This window comes from Vombatus ursinus, unplaced genomic scaffold (genome assembly GCF_900497805.2).
Source record: "Vombatus ursinus unplaced genomic scaffold, bare-nosed wombat genome assembly UNPS02000749.1, whole genome shotgun sequence".
Lineage (NCBI taxonomy): Eukaryota > Metazoa > Chordata > Mammalia > Diprotodontia > Vombatidae > Vombatus > Vombatus ursinus.
The window spans coordinates 23562541-23579856 of record NW_020940527.1 but is presented as its reverse complement, the minus strand read 5'-3'; the positions used below and the strand labels follow the sequence as shown (position 1 = coordinate 23579856).

Below are 17316 nucleotides of genomic sequence, written 5' to 3'. Positions count from 1 at the left end.
TACTTAGAACATGCATGTAAGTCTTCTTAGAAAATTGTGTTTTTTGTAGTAGAATAGGAAAGATCTTTCATTTTTGTTTCTGCTTGGCCATTTTGATTTTAGGATTTTTTTTTTTTAAGCAGTTGGGGTTAAGTGACTCGCCCAGGGTCACACAGCTAGTAAGTGTCAAGTGTTTGGTCTGAGGCCGGATTTGAACTCAGGTTCTCCTGACTTCAGGGCCAGTGCTCTATCCACTGCACCACCTAGCTGCCCCCAGGATTTTATATATATACAGGATTTTATATGTATGTATATATATGTATGTATACGTGTGTGTATATATACACACACATATAATAAATATTTTGTTTTTAGTTAACAGTAATTTGGGGAAAAAAGTCTGCTTTCCTGTGATGATGAACTCTGCTGTCCAAGACTTGAGTTATCTGAAACAAAACAAGAGGCACAGGCTAGATTATTCTGAAGTCTAGGTCAGTCAGTCACTAAACACGTATTAAGTGCTTACTGTGTGACACATGTTAAGTGCTTACTGTGTGCCAGGCACTGTGCTAAGCCATGAGGATCCAAAAAGAGGGAAAAGACAGCCCTTGCCCTCAAGGAGCTTGTAATCTAACGGGGAAGAAAACCCACAACAAGAAGCTGAAAAGCAAGGCAGTAAGGAGAGTACGTTTGAGGGTTACAGCATTTGCCATCATAGGATCATATGATCTAGAGCCAATCCATGTAGAATTTGCTGCTTGTAGATATACTAATCATCACACATTTATTAAGCGCCTTCTGTGTGTCAGTTAACATGAGAGTTGCTGGGCATACAAAGACAGAAAATGAGTGCTGTCGAGGATCTTGATTTTCTATTGGGGGAACAACATATGTAAATAAAAGTAAATTCAAAGCATATACAAGGTCAATAAAAGTAATTTCAGGGATTCAGGGATTAGGAAGGGGGATATCAGAAGCCTGATGTAGCCCTTGAACCGAGTTCTGAAGGGAGCTAGGGAATCTGGGAGTGGAGGGGAGGATTGAATGCATTCCACAAACAGGAACTCTGCAGAGAGAGGCCCGGAGGTGGAGATGGACTGTGGAGTTTTGTGTAAAGACAGCAAGTGAGCCAGGTTGGCTGGAGCATAGAATGTGTCAAGGGAAGTAATGTGTAATATATTTGGAAAGGTAGGTAGGCCAATTTGTGAAGGTCTTTAAAAGCAAATAGGTTTGTATTGTACAATGGAACTGCCACAAAGAGATACCATAGAGGCAGAATTGACAAGCCTTTGGTGGCTGATTGGATGTGAGATGTGAGGGCATGGGAAGAGTCACAGATGTCTGGCATTTGATCGTTTTTGCCAATATTTCATCATATTCTTGTACCACAGTTTGTTCAGGCATTCCTTATCTGGTGCAATGAATCACTCAGAGCCCAGGGGTTCAAGTAAACAGTCTTTTTACTAGAAACATATCCCACCATCCCTGGATAGATGCAATTTAGGAAGTTAAAAGCCAATAAAAGGCATCATCTGGGAGGCCAAGGCCGCCCCCCCCCCCCCGGTTCTCAGGAGCTATCTGCCAAAGCCCTTAGAAGTGCCTTTGTCCTCTTCTGGCTCACAGGGCCCGCTGCAGTATCCCAGAACGAGCTGCCTGGGATCAAAGTTAACTCCACCTGTGCCCTTTGCTTCCAGTAGCACCAGCTGGTATTGTGGGAGTGTTGGGGTTGCCTCCCCAGTTCCATTAGTATCCTGGCCCACAGCAAGTCATTACCCCATTGATTGGTACTTATGTTGCTTCCATTTCTGTGCTACAGTAACAGGAGGTCACAATTTCTTACACTATCCTCATCTTGTTCTTTATATATTGAAATGTTCATATTCATTAATGATTAAGGTCACACAAAAAAGGAAAAAAAGAGGATGCAAGTATGATTCTGAGGTTGCAAACTTGGGTGACTAGAAAGATAGTGTTGGCCTCAACAGAAATAGGGAAGTTAGGAAGATGATGGATATGTAGGAGTAAAGTGCTTCAATACTATAATGATTGGTATTTCAACATTCATTGAAGATGATGGTAAATGATTCTGGGATGTGAGTCTTTTGATATAAAGTCTATGTAGGCTTCATTTTGTTTACTTATATAATATTTCTTCCCAGGGCTTTATGGAAAACACCACTATCAAGTAGGAAAAAGGCAGATGTTTTACCCATTGTGCCATGATACCTAGCAACTTGTTTAAAGCCAGAAAAAAAAGGCCGTGGTAGAGTTGGAACAATAATTTCACCTTACATATTACCCATAATACTAGCTCATAGCTTAGTAACAATGAGCAGTTAAGGAAATCATCCTAATTCTACTTTGTTGTCACTTTTGATATCTACTCAGAGGTTTGCAAAAGGATTAATACATTACTTGTCTTTTAGACCTGACTTCATTAGAAATGCTAGGCTTTTCCAGATAACCATCCATCTACATTTAGTAGAGAGGAGGCAGGTAACATTAATGTGAAAAACTCTTTATCTTTCAACTGAGCCACGTCTGTCAACATATGAGCTACTTGGTGAGAGCTCTCGGATTGTGATAATGAAAGCTTTGGATAAGAATTAGCAATAGTTATAATTTTTTGACTCAGGTTCTGAGAAAACTGAAATATTAACTGAAGCAACACCTTCGGTGATGGTATTACCTCAGAGTGAGGATATTATAGTTTACAGATGCTGTATCATAGGTTTTTTGGCATTGCTTGAACTCTCAGCCTCACCTCATTGTTCAGAATGGTGTTTTCAGAGGAAAGCTTTGTTTTCTTAATTCTGCCAGATCACATGAATGTCACCTTCTAGCTCTAGCTCATATTTCTCAGGATATACCTCACCCACATCTCTGGAAACATTTCCCCTGAGAGTGTCAGATAATCCCAATATAACCATGATGTTAACTAGGGGCTGCTGTGTACTCTGTGTGGGATGAAAAGGATTGCTGCAACAGTCAGCTTTGGTGCTTCACAAAAATATGGTGCAAATGAGCAGTTCTTCTTTTAAAAAAGTTGATTGCATTTTTTAAATTAACAAGTATTTATTTTCTCTTCCATCTTTCCCTCATTGAATTAAAAAAAAAAAAAGAAAAATAGAACACTCAAACAAATATACGTAGTCAAGCAGAACAAATTCTCCCATTGGCCATGTCCAAAAAGATAGGTCTCATTCAGCATTTTAAATCTTTTACCTCTTTGTCAGGAGGTAACATGCTTCATTTTTGGTCCTTTGGAATCATGGTTTGTCATTGCACTGATCCATGAAATCAAGTCTTTCAAAGTTGTTTTTCTTTATAATGCAGTCATTGTCTAAAGGAGTTCTTCTCACTTCACTTTCTATCAATTCATACAGGTTAGTGAACAATAATACTCTTAAAGGCAGTGGGAATTGCCTTGGTTAAATGCTTCTGGAGGAGCAGACTTGGTAAAGCGTTCTGACTGTGTTCATGTCTGCCAGTACAATCATCAGTATGGAAATCCATTCCAGGAACCCCTAGCTTGCTGTGCTTTCTAAATGTGGGGGATTGGGCTCCTGCTTTCCATGACTTGCTTAACTCTAGCTCCATCTTTCCCTTTTCTCAGGTATTTAGCTCGAGTAGGAGAACTGGAGGCCACAGATACTGAAGACCTAACTCTGAATTATGGCCTTGTGGTAGACTGTGGCAGCAGTGGCTCCAGGATTTTTGTTTATTTCTGGCCACGTCATAATGGGAACCCACATGATTTGCTGGATATCAAACAGATGAGAGATCGAAATAGCCAGCCAGTGGTTAAAAAAATAAAACCAGGTACTAATTGGGCTGTTTTCTTGTTATGGTGTTAAGTATCTACATTAAGTAGGACTAGGTAGGGGAAAAGAAGGAAAGAACCCATCTTTTCTCCTCATAGCTGCTTTATGGGGGAGGTGGGAAGTGGGTCTCTTGTTCTGGGTCCTCATAAATTCATATTTGAAATCAATTCAGCAAACTTTTATTAAGCACCTACTGTTTACAGAGCACTACATATCTTAGTGATACATATCGCTGCCCTCGAGGAGCTTACATTCCACTAGGGAGTGTATCAAGAGAGGTAAATACAAGGTAATCTGAAGAGAGTCAGAATATTAATCACTGAGAGGCTTCAAGGATGAGGTGGTGGTACCTGAGCTGATCTTCGAAGGATGATGATGATGATGATGATGATGATTTTGAGAAAATGAGGGAGAATATTCCAGGCACATGCTTGGTTTGTGCAGATGCACAGTGAGACATATAAAGTTGTTTGGAGAACAACTAGTGTTTTAGCTTGGCTGATACAGAGTGTATAAAAGGAGTCATTGTGGGATGGCAACTAGGAGGGTAGGTAGGAGCCATTTAAAAAATTTGTTCATTTTAAACTTAAATACAAAACAAGAAAAGAAAAAAAAACATTTCCATGTACACAGCAGAACATGAGAGGATTCAATACAAAACAATAAATTTCCATTTCACAAAAACCTATGTAATAAATCCTACACATTGTCTTCAAAACAATCCATTTTTTCTCTGCTTCCTTCTAGATTTTCTTTTGTTCTCTTCTGTGTATGTTTTAGTTTATTTTATTTTTCTCTCCTTGGCCCTTTCCCCCCCAAGAAGGCTGCAATTAAACTCGAATATATACACATATACCTACATATCTATAAACATATATGTACATATACTCACATGCATAGTATGATATTTTTATTTGTCAGATCTTTCTGTGGAGGATGGATAGCATCTTCCTTCATAAGTCCAAGTCTTTCCAAGTTTTTCTAAATCAACCAACTCATCATTTCTTATATCCCAGCAGTATTCCATCACAACCATATCTCTCTGAGAGATTGTCTATGAAAGTTTTTTTTTCCCATTTTTCTACTTTTCTAGTCTTGGATACATTGGTTTTATTTATACAAGAAATATTTAATTTAAAATAATCTAAATTATCTATTTTACACATGATAGGAGCTATTTGTGAGAGCCTTAAACTCTGGGATGAGGAGTTTGCATTTTATTCCAAAGGCCACAGGGAGCCACTGAATGCTTCAGATGTCTGCGTGGGAGATATGTTGGCAGCTGTGTGGCCATCAGCATGGGTGGAGGAGAGGTTGGAAGCAGAGAGACCAGTTAGGAGGCCGATGATACTAGTCTAGGTGAAAAGCGATGAGGACCTAAAAATCAGGGTGAAAAGAAGTGGAGAGAAAGAGATAGCAGAGGTGCTCCAAAGGAAGAATTGACGAGACTTGCAGATGATTGGAGAGGGGAGAGAGTGGAAGATGATCCCAAGGCTAAAAGTAGAGTAGATGGGGGTTGGTGATACCCTTTGTAGACACAGAAGTTTGAAGGATCCTGGCAATTGAATCCCTTGGGACTGAGGTGGTGGTGGTGTTTTTTTAAACTGTGTTGAAACTTTACAAATTAGTTTTCATTTTTGTTTAGGGATTTCTGCAATGGCAGAAACTCCAGAACATGCCAGTGATTACCTTCGCCCTCTGCTGAGTTTTGCTGCTGCTCATGTGCCTGTGAAGAAACACAAGGAGACACCTCTCTATATCCTATGCACAGCGGGCATGAGACTTCTTCCGGACAGGTGAGAGTAGAGCAAATTTAAATAAAATGTAGATGCTGTGTATTTGAGTCCTTTAGCCTTGGTGTGGAGGAGGAAATCGATCTTGATTGTCTGGAGTAGCTTAACCTCTCTTATCTCACTAATTGGAGATTCCTTTGGATTCTCTGCTCTCCTTTTGTGATGCAAATACTCTCTGGGAAGCCTAATTGATCATTCATACCTTAGTATGTCAGATAATAAAATGTGATAAGTGCCTACTACTCATGAGGCACTGTGCTAAGGACATGGGATACAAAAAGGGACAAAAGACAGTCCTGCCCTCTAGGAGCTCACAATCTAATGGGGAAGACAACATGCAAATAAATATATACGAAGCAAACTATATCCAAGATAAGTAGGAAATAATCAGCAGAGGGAAGGCACTAGAATTATGAAGAGTTGGTTAAAAACCTCCTGTAAGAGATGGGATTCAGTTACATTTAGTTAGTTAAAGGAAGCCAGAAGATAGCAGGCAGAAATGAGAGAGGACATTCCAGGGATAGGGGACAGCTAGAGAAAACTCTGGGAGCCAGGAGAGTGGAGTGTCTTCTTCATGGATTAGCAGGAAGGCCAGTGTCACCGGGTCAAAGAGTACATGTTAAGGAGTAAGGTGTGAGAAGACAGGAAAGGTAGGAGGGGGCTAGGTTATGAAGGGCTTTGAATGTCATGCAGAGCACTTTGTATCTGATCCTGGAAGTGATGGGGAGTCACAGGAGTCCATGGAGTAGCTAGGGTGATGTGACTGGACTTGCTTTTTAGGAAAATCATTTCAGTGGCTGAATAAGGATGGACTAGAGTGGGAAGAGATGGGAGGCAGGCAGACCCAGCAGAAGGCTATTGCAATAATCAAGCATGAGGTGATGAGGGCCTGCACCAGGGTGAATTCAAGAGCTGTTGCAAAGATGAAATCAGCAGGCCTTGGCAACAGCTTGGATGTGGGGATGAGAGGGAATGAGGAAGCCAGGACGGACTCCTAGATTGGGAACCTGAGGGACTGGGAGAATGGTGTTGCCCTCTGCAGAAATGGGGAAGTGAGGAGGTGGGAAGACTTGAGGGGGAAAGGTAATTAGTTTTGTTTTGAACATGTTGAGTTTAAGATGTCTATTGGACATCCAGTTCAGGATATCTAAAGGAAGTTGGAGATGTGAGATTGGAAGTCAGCAGCAAGATTGGGACAGGAAAGGCAGATTTGAGAAACATCAGCATAGATATGGTAACATCTGGGAGCTGATGAGATCTCTAAGTGAGGTAGTATGGAGAGAGAAGAGAAGAGGACCCAGGACAGAACCCTCAGTTAAAGCAGTCAAACCCTCAGGCACCTGCAGTTAAAGGAGACAGAACAGGAGTGGTCAGTGATTGGGAATTTAGGTTGGGCTTATTTTGGAGCTTGGAGCACTTAGGGAAGGGATGGCCTGTAACTGTTTGGACCTAAAAGATAAGAGTATAGAGAAGAGCAGTGAGGGGGCAGGCCATTTGGGGTCTTTGGGTAGGGCGAGGAACTTTCCCATTTTATTTAGAACTGTGAAGGTGACTTATTTGATACTAGAATATTGCTCCCCCTGCTGACTAACTTTGAGACTGCCTTGACTCATTCAAGTCAGGATTCTATGGTCTTTTATGGTCATTTAAAGAGCAAACCTCAGTTCACCATGGTTGGACCCAGTCTTCTTGACATCTGAGCTAGTCTAATCTTTTCCAGCTCAGCTGATCAGAGCCATAGCTATTCCCAGTCTCTCTCATTTTCCTCTCCATTTTTGATCCATTAAAGAAACCTCAAGAACTTTTTTCCTACAAATGCCAGGGCCTCCTGTGTTTGCTAAATACAAATAAATTACCAGGTGTTTTTTGTTTTATTTTCTATTTTTTTAAGGTAACCTCCAGTTATTCTCTCTCCTTCTTTTAAAACATCTTTCTTTTTAAAAAGGTTTATTAATGCCTTTTATTTTTACATTCTTGATATTCCCCCTTATTAAATCCTTCTTTTTGCCAAAGCAAAACATAAGCAAAACCAATCAATGCAGTGCAACAAATGTATCTTAAGCCCTTCCCAACTGCAAGGAGCTGTGCTGGCTGCTGCAGCTAAAAAATGAGAAAAAAAAAATGACAGCCCTTGCCATCGGACAACATTCACGCATGATTCTGTTGGGTAAAGGAGAAGTCCAAAATGCTCTAGAAAAATGTCAGATCACTTTCAGCTGTGGGGCTGGTGGGGGGGGGGGGGGCTTAGAGAGTCTGGAAAGGCTGTCCCTGGAGGAGATGACACTTGAGGGGGGCCTTGAAGGAAGAAAAGAATTTCAGTTGATGGAGATGGGGAGGGAATGAGGATGTGGGGGGTGACCCAAGTGAATGTTTAGGATGAGATCACAGAAAAGCTAGTCTTGTCCTTTGGCAACTCAGTGGTACAGTGGATAGAGTGCTGGGTCTGGAGTCAGGAAGAGCCAAGTTCAAATCTGGCTTTCGACACTTAGGAGCTGTTTGACCTCTTCCCAAGTCACTTAACATTTGTCTGTCTCAGTTTCCTTACCTGTAAAATGGGGGTAATAATAGCACTTACTTCCCAGGATTGTTGTGAGGACAGAATGAGATAATTCTTGTAAAGTGCTTAGCACAGCTCCTGGTACATAGTAAGTGGTGTATAAATGTTAGTTATTATTATAGGACAGTGGTGAGAAATAAGGCTGGAAGGGTAGGTTGTATTGTTGTGGAGGAGAAATACTAAATGCCAGACTGAGGAATTTATATTTTATTGTACATTCAGTGACAGTAGAGAGTCAGGGAAGTGATATTAGAATGTTAGAAAGATAGTTTTATCAGCTTGGTAAAGCAGAGGTATCAAACTGACTGGCAACAGGGACCTTCTAAACTCCCAAGTTTTTCATCTGCTGGAACTTGACTCAAATGTTATTGGGAAATGTTTAACAAAATAAGTAAAAATATAATACAACATAATGTAAATTTGTGGCTTTTTAAATCATCATGCCCCCACAGGGATCTATTTCTATTTGTATTTGACTCTACTGCTGTAAAAGATGAATTTGAAAAGGGGAGAGACTGTCTGTGGACTGGATACCAGTTGGCCCTCTCTTCAGTAGCTAGTTGAGAGGCAAGCAAGGTGATATACAAGGGTGATGGCAGAATGAGTAGATCTGGGAGAGATTAGTATCACCTGAGAGCAAATCAAAAGGACTTTAAAGCTCTTGATTGGTTATGACAGGATGAAGGAGAAGAGAGTTAAAGATCTATTTGACCTTTTTATGGGAAGGGCAAATGAGACTTAAATAATTTGTGAACCTTTAAAGGACCATTTAAATGTTACCTATTATTATCATTACTAATTTTTGTCAGAGTTCAGGGGTTTGCTGCTAATTAAGAACCTGACATTCTAAGATGCATAATCTATCTGCATGATTTGGTAGATCTATTCTAGCTTTATCAGCTTGACTGTTGAAATGAATTGCACCCAGTGTGAAAATGTGGGGTCAGTATTAATTGTAAATTCTGTTGTTCACCTGAGTAAGTCATAAAGTCATTCCTGACTATTCCCTGACACTTTTTAAATTAAATAACCACACCTAACCAAATGTAGAAAGGATGCACAGCCGCTCCTTTTAACTGGAGTGTCAGAAAATGGGTACAAAGACCACTGAATGTGGAGGAGAGGATGGAGGTTGAGATCTTAGTTCTATCCTGCTTAACCTCTCTGGGACTCCTATTCCTTTTGGTATCCATTCAGTATCCATTCTTGTTGATCCTACCTCTGGCCACATCTGACCTTATCCCCCAAAGGCATGAATGGTGATCTGGCTATGGATAGGTGGTCACATATCTATTGCTGGAAAGGGCTGTAGAGAGCAGCTAATCCTCATCTGACAGGTAAAGAAATGAAGTCTGAGAGCTTTTAGTGATTTGCCTGTGGTCCCTTATTTAGTAAATGGCAGAATTAGGGTCTAAACCCAGTACTTCTGACTCTAAATGCAGCACTTTTTCCATTGCTTTGTAATTCCTTCGTGGGGAATGAGCAATCGAACAGGTAGGAAAACCCCAGGGTGGAGGGGAAGGAAGGGAAGAGTGTGTGTTAGAGAATTAGCTAGTTGGTGATCATAGAAACCAAGGGAGAATCTCCTGAGGGACAACTAGAATGAAACTCATCAGAGTTAGTCATTATGAGATCATTGATGGCCCTGGAGAAAGCTGTTTCAATAGTGTTAAGGTTCAAAGCCAGATTTCAAGGGAATCACAAGTAACTTGGTGGTCTCAAAGTGGAAACTTTAAGTGGAGATGATCCTTTCTAAGAGATTAGCAGTAAAGGGAATATGGGCAGCAGGGTCAAAGCAAGATGTTGTTTTTTTTGTTTTGTTTTGTTTTTGTTTTTTAAGATGTAGATCAGAGCATATTTGTGGGCAAATGAGGAAGGCACCAATCTGATGGGGAGTTGAAGATGAGAGAGAATGATTGAAGGGACCACTTCCAGAGCAGGTGGGAGGAGATGGAATTGAGGGCACAAGGAAAGGGTTTGGCTTGGCCCAAAAGGGCCCCCTTTTCCTCTGTGACTAGATAAAGGAAGAGAGTGTGAGTGAAGACGTAGAGGGATTTTTGAGCTGTGGAGCTGGGGGAAGGAAGCTCATGACTGGCCTCCATTTTCTTGGTTAAGTAGGAGGCGAGGACATCTCTTGAAGATGATGGTGAAGGGTGTCTTTGAAAGCTTAAGAGATTTTAAAATTGCTGCTGAGGTAAGCAAGGCATAATGAGGGATGTTTCAGACATTCATAATGCAGTAACAGGTGTTGGCTCCAGCAGGCCTAAAAGGAAATCATCGTAGCCTGCAGAGATCTAGAATCCTGACAAGAGTGAGACCTATGGCTCTTTATCACACCATCTGTGAACAGCCCAAGCAAGATTGTGTAGCTGGGAAGGAAGGTTGTTGATAGAGAAGCCTGGTGAGGTCAGAGAGCATGCCAGGTGGGCTGTGCTGAGTCTGGAGACTTTGGCCCATGTTACAGCCACTGCCATGTCTTAGGTGACTAAAGTAAAGGCATGGAGGAGGGCCACGTCATTTGCTGCTCTTCAGCCTGTCCTCATGAAATCTCTGCTCCGTCTCATTCCTTTTTATGAGCAAGGAATTTCATTTCTTACAAATAAGTTTTACTGATGCCTTTTGTTCTTACGTCACAGTGATTTCTGAGACAATCGCTTCTCCCCTTAATATAACAAAGTAGTTACAATGACTTCATCTGACAATGTATGCAACATTCTACCTTTTTAGTCCTCTGCCTCTGCTGAGAGGGAGGGTTTTTTCATTATCTGTTCACTGAGACCGTTATTGGTGTTTTAGTGACATTTTCACTTACGTAGTTGCAATCATTTCATTTTTTTTCTCTGGATTCTGTTTATGTAGCTCTGCACAAGTTCATATATATTTTTCCATGTTTAAATTTCTCATTCATTTTGTATAGAATAATGTTAAATTTATATATCATATTTTGAATGGTGATTTCTTTTGCATTAAAGTAGAAACACTCAATATAAATGTTAGTTAACTAGAGCCTTGTAAAGGAATAGTCCTTTTCTTGCCCTGTTTGTAACTTCCCTTTTAATATGTCAGCAGCTTCCCTGTAGAAGGTTTGCATATTTGTAGTACCTTAAGAGGAAATCTATTTATTCATTTGGAGTTCATTCAGTACCTGAGGCCCTGAGGCCATGTCACCATGTTGGGTATTTGATAACACATGAAGGTAAATAAAACGTGGTCACCAGCCTCACGTAGTTTATCCAGTAGGGGCAGATGATGTGTACACAGTGTGGAACATGGAGCACTGGACTGGGAATTACAAGACCTGGATTCGAATCCTTGCTCTGCTGCTTACTGACTTTGTACTCCCACGGGTACCTGATCCTCTTGGGACTTTAGCTGTCCGGCACATAAGATGAAGGCATTGGGCGAGGTGATCTGAATTCCCCTGAAGCTCATAAGTCTGTGACTGACCTCTGAGGCCTCTTCCAGTCATAAGATAACATAGTTATATGACTTTGTTTCCCAAATTCTCTGCATAATTCAGTTGTTTTTCCTTTGTGTCCAATTCTTCATGACCCCATTTGGGGTTTTTTTTGGCAAAGGTACAGGAGGGGTTTGCCATTTTCTTCTCTCACTCATTTTACAGATGAGGAAACTTTGGCAAACAGGGTTAAGTGACTTGCCCAGGATCAGATGAGAACTCAGGAAGATGATGAGTCTTCCTGACTCCAGGCTTGGGGCTCTCTGCACTATGGCGCCACCTAGCGGTTTAGTTCAGTGGAGAATAGCTAACCCTGTGCCCTCATGGTGTCTTTCTTCTGTTGATAATATTTAACACGGAAATTTATGGCACATTGTATTTGATGTTGTTAGGGACCAGGGACCTATGATTGCATTAGTAGGAGGATGATTCCCTCTGCCAGTTCCAGTCTTAGAGAATTAGTGCCCAAAACACCAGGAGGTTAAACAGCCAGTGTGTGTTGGAGGCAGGGCTTGGCCCTAGAAGCTCCTGGCTTCTACTGTACCCTGTTACTTCTAATATAAGTTTAAGTTTTAAGTGCTATTCTTAACTGAAACTCAGGGTAATGATGGTATCCTGAGCCAATAATGCATTTCTAGTCATTTGAAATCTAGAAAAACCTAAATTGGCTTTGTTTAGTTATTGGCCACATTTTCCTCCCTCTCTTTTTCTTTTTTAACAGTTAACAAAATATTTAAGAAGTAATGAAATTTTGATAGATACACCATCTTGAGCCTAATAAATATTTGTAAATCTATTTCTATCTTCACGAAAATCTTAAATAACAAAAAGATACTGTAAACTTTGAAATGAAGTCTGATTATAATTATGTATTAGCTGTTGAATAATGTTTAGATTATTGAGATATGTATAGCAGTAGCCTTTTACCAAAATACATTTTGTAAATAAATATATATATATATGTTTTAACTTCTGTCTTCTTTGTATGTTCTCTTTACCGTCCACTCCCTTCTTTTCCCCTATTCTCATCCTAAATTTCTGACTCTGATGGTATTGGCCTCATGTTCAGTGTTCACAGGTTTTCTTCAACTTCTCCCCCCATGTTAGAGCATTTAACTTTGACAGTACTTCTGCTTTTACTGTTATTTTTTGTGTTATATGCCAATGTTAGTGTTGTCTATATCTGAAATAATATCACTTAAGATTTTAGAAGAAAACACATTGAAACCAGAGTTATAGTGACCTTTGAATTTTGATCCTGCTATATATTATTAAAATGAGAAGGATCTCATTGGTTGATGTTTTTATCTAAAAAGTTGACTTTTAGATTGTACATAGGAGATGATATAAATAATCTCATGAAACTAAGCAGTGATTCTGACTTGGTGACATGGTGCCTTGTTTATTGCATGAGGCACTGAAAGTGAATTTAATATCACTATGTGTTGACTTTGCTGCTTTCTTTGAAGATAGTTAGTAACAGGTATAATTATTTTATGGGTCAGAGAATTGAGCCATTGTTTTCCTGCAGCTAATTCAGAGCCGTGGTTGTACTTAATCCCTTACTGTATCCCCTGTTAGTCCAAAATTGGAAGAAGCTATGTTGGAAGACTGTTTTAACCTTAGAGGTATATTTTTTCAGGAATTAAGAGGTAGATAAAGAAAGTAAACACTGTGAGAACATAAAGGTTAAATTGAAATAACTGGACTAGGTAATTAAGACACCAGAAAAGCTACTTAATGTTCAATTTTTGGATCTTGTCTTTCCTGTAGCAAGCAGTTAGCTATACTGGCTGATCTAGTGAAAGATTTGCCCTTGGAGTTTGACTTCCTCTTTTCACATTCTCAAGCTGAAGTAATTTCTGGAAAACAAGAAGGTACTAGAACTTGATATATATACTTGATTTTTCACTTAAATGGATGTACTGTCTTAATAAAAGTCAAATATTTCACAGCATCTGAATTGCCTTCAAGACCATTTCATAAATAATTTTTATCTTTCTATATGTGCACATTTTTTATTCTGTTTTATCATGCATGATTATATGAATCTGTGTTGACATTTTATTTCAGATATAGTTCCTGTAGGGCAGGAATTTTGCCTGGTTTTAGTCTACTGTTTAAAACCCATATGCTTGAGGGTACTTAGTATTTAAAGATGATTATTCCTAGTGGGGTTTCTCATAGCTCATGGTAATTTTGGAATCAGCATGTGTCTTCAGAAACTTCAATTGATTTCCAAATCAACTGGCAAAGTGGACAACTGAATCGAAGTAGGAGAAAATGTCAGAATGCAGAAAGTACTTATTTACTGTGCTTTAGTCTGATTCTATTCTCTTAACTTGTTTTGAGATGGTTGGCCTTTTTTCTTTTGATATCTTTCCCTTCACCAGGAGTTCTGAGCCTTTTTTTTTTTTTTTTGTCATAGGCCCCTTTAGCAGGCTGGTGAAACCTTGTGGACCCCCACTCAGAATAATTTTCTTTTAAATTAAAGGAAATGTTAAGATCAGTAAAAATAAAGATGTAATTTTTCCCCCGTCCAAGTTCATAGATCCCCTGAAATCTCTTCATGATTTCTTTTGGAGGAGGAATCTGAGGTTAAAGATTCCTGTTCCTTATAGCTCCAGGCACACAGTGTTAGTGTCTCCATGTCAACTGTCACTACGTTGGGTCTGTTACCTTTGGGGTTAAATTTATAGGCTAATGTTTACATCAAATTGTTTTTCTATTTGTTATAAAAGAGGAGTAGATTTCCTGGGGTTTATGTCATATAGTTACCCATTGGCATCGTGTCAAAGTTTCTCATCTTTTCTCATGAAATCTGTAAGATACTGACATCTGATTGTATACACAGGGAAATGCCACATGTCTTTTCCAGAAAGAAAAGGTAGCTTATAGTAGGTTGTCAGTAGAGAATGTTTTGGTGGAGGCTTCAGGGTGACAGATGTCGGGTGTAAGGTGGAGAGACTCAAGTGAATGGTTTTTGTTTCTTACTCAGGTGTTTATGCATGGATTGGGATCAATTTTGTTTTGGGAAGATTTGACCATGAAGATGGTAAGTGTTTTATTGTGTTTCATTTAGTGTGGGCCTTATGAGAAATGTCCTGGGAGGCTTTAAGTGATGACTGTGGTTTGGGGGAGTAAGGCTCTCTTGATAATTATTAAATCTCCCCTGGAATCTGTCTGGCCCACTCAGAGTATATTCTTTCCTTCTATCTGGGTTTGCTTCCTGATTCTTGTTTTATTTTTACATTGATTACATTATTATGTTAGCTGGTTTTTTTTCCTCTTCTAAGAACTTCTTAAATAGATTTTTTTTCTTTCAAATACAGAATCCCTGGGTCCCCAAGAATCAGTGGCCGGACGTAGGAGGACAGTAGGGATACTAGATATGGGAGGAGCCTCTCTCCAGATTGCTTATGAGGTTCCTACCTCTCCTACTTTCCTTCCTCCAGAGCAGGTACATATGTCCCTCATGAGGGGAAATTCGGGTTTCCATGTGTCCCATTGTTTGGGTGATTTATTCAGATTGAGGTAGCTGGGTAGCATGGTGGATAAAGTGCTAGACTTAGGGTCAGGAAGATCTGGGTTCAAATTCTGTTTCAGACAACTAACAAGCTGTGTGACTCTGGGCAAGTCTCTTAACCTGTTTGCCTCAATTTCCTTATCTATAAAATGGAGATAATAGTAGCCCCTTACTCCCAAGGTATTGTGAAGACCAAATAGGATAATATTTGTAAAGTGCTTTGTAAACCTTAAACCACTAATGCTGCTATTAATAATATCGTGCCCTCTCACCTCCCTTGAGTTATTAGAGTTTATTTTAAGGGGAGACATTGGGCACATTGACAAGAAATGCAAATAGTACTGAATCGTGTAAGATACTAGAAAATAAGATGGGGAAATGTTGTTATCCTGTGTTCTGCAAGCAAGGGTATGACTCTGTTCCCGGCAGTCAGAGATAGATAATAAGATGGCAACAGAGGGCTGAAGGGTCCCTCGAGGGTTGAAGAGTCCCTCAAGGGCCACATGACTTGTCGATTTGTGCAGCTGTGGTATGGAAAGTGTACTGCACATCGTTTAACTTGGTTCTGGTGCAATAAAACAGAGCTTAATCCAACTCTAGTTCTGCTCTTGATTTGGGATCACAAAGGAATCCCCTAAAAGAGGCTTTAAGGAGGGCTTATTATAAAGGCCTTCTGGTGGGTGGTCTCTATAATAAAAATAATGTTGGAATGAAAGAGACGCCAGGGTTTAAAGTATATTCATAGCTCTCGAAACCAGGCATTTTGGCCCATGTTGTCCTTGCCTAGAAATTAATCAGTGATTCAACTTAGCTGTCTCTTTTCCCGCTGAATTACAGGAAGCTGCCAAAGTCCTGCTAGCCGAATTTAATCTGGGCTGTGATGTACAGCATACAGAGCATGTCTACAGGGTCTATGTCACCACCTTTCTGGGTTTTGGGGGCAACTTTGCCCGACAGCGCTATGAAGATGTGGTGCTGAATGAAACCTTTACCAAAAATAGGTAATGCTGTGTTGGGGTTTGAACTCTGAATTAGATTCCGGGCAGCCCAAAGATGTAATTCTCCTAGTACTGGGCCAGTATCTTGCACTTAACAGACCTTTAATGGAGGCCTGTTGAACTGATTGACGGTTAGGAAGAAAGAAGAGCATCCTCCTAAGGTAGATGAACCCTTTGTCATTTGGCTTGCTACGTCTGTTTTAGTGACCATCTGTGTCTGTAGATGGAACAGGCATCCCTCAGTATTGCTCTGTTTGAATCAGGATTTCTACAGAGAGGATATTTGAACTCTTAAGAAGTGCGTATTATGAATTATCTTACTATTCTGTGTATTTCAAAACAACATCTAAGAAGAATCGAGCTTCATTTAGTCACTTGTCTTAAAAATACGGTGAATACAGAGAGACAGGCAGCCTGGTGGAGTAGAAGGAACACTGAGCAGACCCATTCGGGTGGAGGCTGAACTCTTCTGCTTCTTCTCTGTGTGACCTTGGAAGAGTCACAGAACCTTAGTTTCTTTAACTGCAAACTGGAGACAATGATAGTAGCCTTCCCTCCCTTATAGGATTGTGAGGATGAAATGAGATAATCTCAGTGAGTGTGAGCTGTTGTTGTCATTACTACAGTCTGCTTCACAGAAAAATTACTAGATATGTTTGTTAAATTCATTGTGCTTCTTGGGGTGGGTCATTCAGAGAAGCACAGAACCAGAATCGTCATGACTTCTATCATTGTGGCAGGTTACTGGGCCAACAGACAGGTTTGACTCCAGAAACTCCCTTCCTGGATCCTTGCTTGCCTGTGGGCCTCGAGGATGTGGTGGAGAGGAACAGCCAGGTCCTGCACATCAGGGGAAGAGGAGACTGGCTCACGTGTGGGGAGATGCTGCAGCCGCTGCTCTCCCGGGCCAACGCCAGCCAGGCCTCTTTGAATGGCATCTACCAGTCCCCCATTGACTTCAACAACAGCGAGTTCTACGGCTTCTCTGAGTTCTTTTACTGTACAGAAGATGTATTGCGCATCGGCGGTCGCTACCATGGGCCGACCTTTGCCAAGGCTGCTCAGGTACATGATGGAAGTTTATTTGCATCTTTTGTGTACCACCTCCTCTCCCTGCACCCCCAGTTTCTGCTGGGGGAAATTTACCTCCAGTAAGCCTTCCCAGACTACCTTCCATCTTCC

The 17316-nt window shown here is 40.4% G+C and overlaps 1 protein-coding gene across 1 annotated transcript in view; it reads left to right on the top strand.

Moving 5' to 3' along the window:
• Positions 1-17316, top strand: part of ENTPD7 (ectonucleoside triphosphate diphosphohydrolase 7) — a 38040-nt gene that overhangs the window by 9110 nt on the left and 11614 nt on the right. The window contains exons 3-9 of the mRNA XM_027860476.1: positions 3596-3801; positions 5449-5599; positions 13384-13487; positions 14609-14665; positions 14943-15070; positions 15974-16137; positions 16875-17199. Coding sequence (XP_027716277.1) covers positions 3596-3801; positions 5449-5599; positions 13384-13487; positions 14609-14665; positions 14943-15070; positions 15974-16137; positions 16875-17199 — 1135 coding nt within the window. The remainder of the gene's footprint in view (positions 1-3595; positions 3802-5448; positions 5600-13383; positions 13488-14608; positions 14666-14942; positions 15071-15973; positions 16138-16874; positions 17200-17316) is intronic.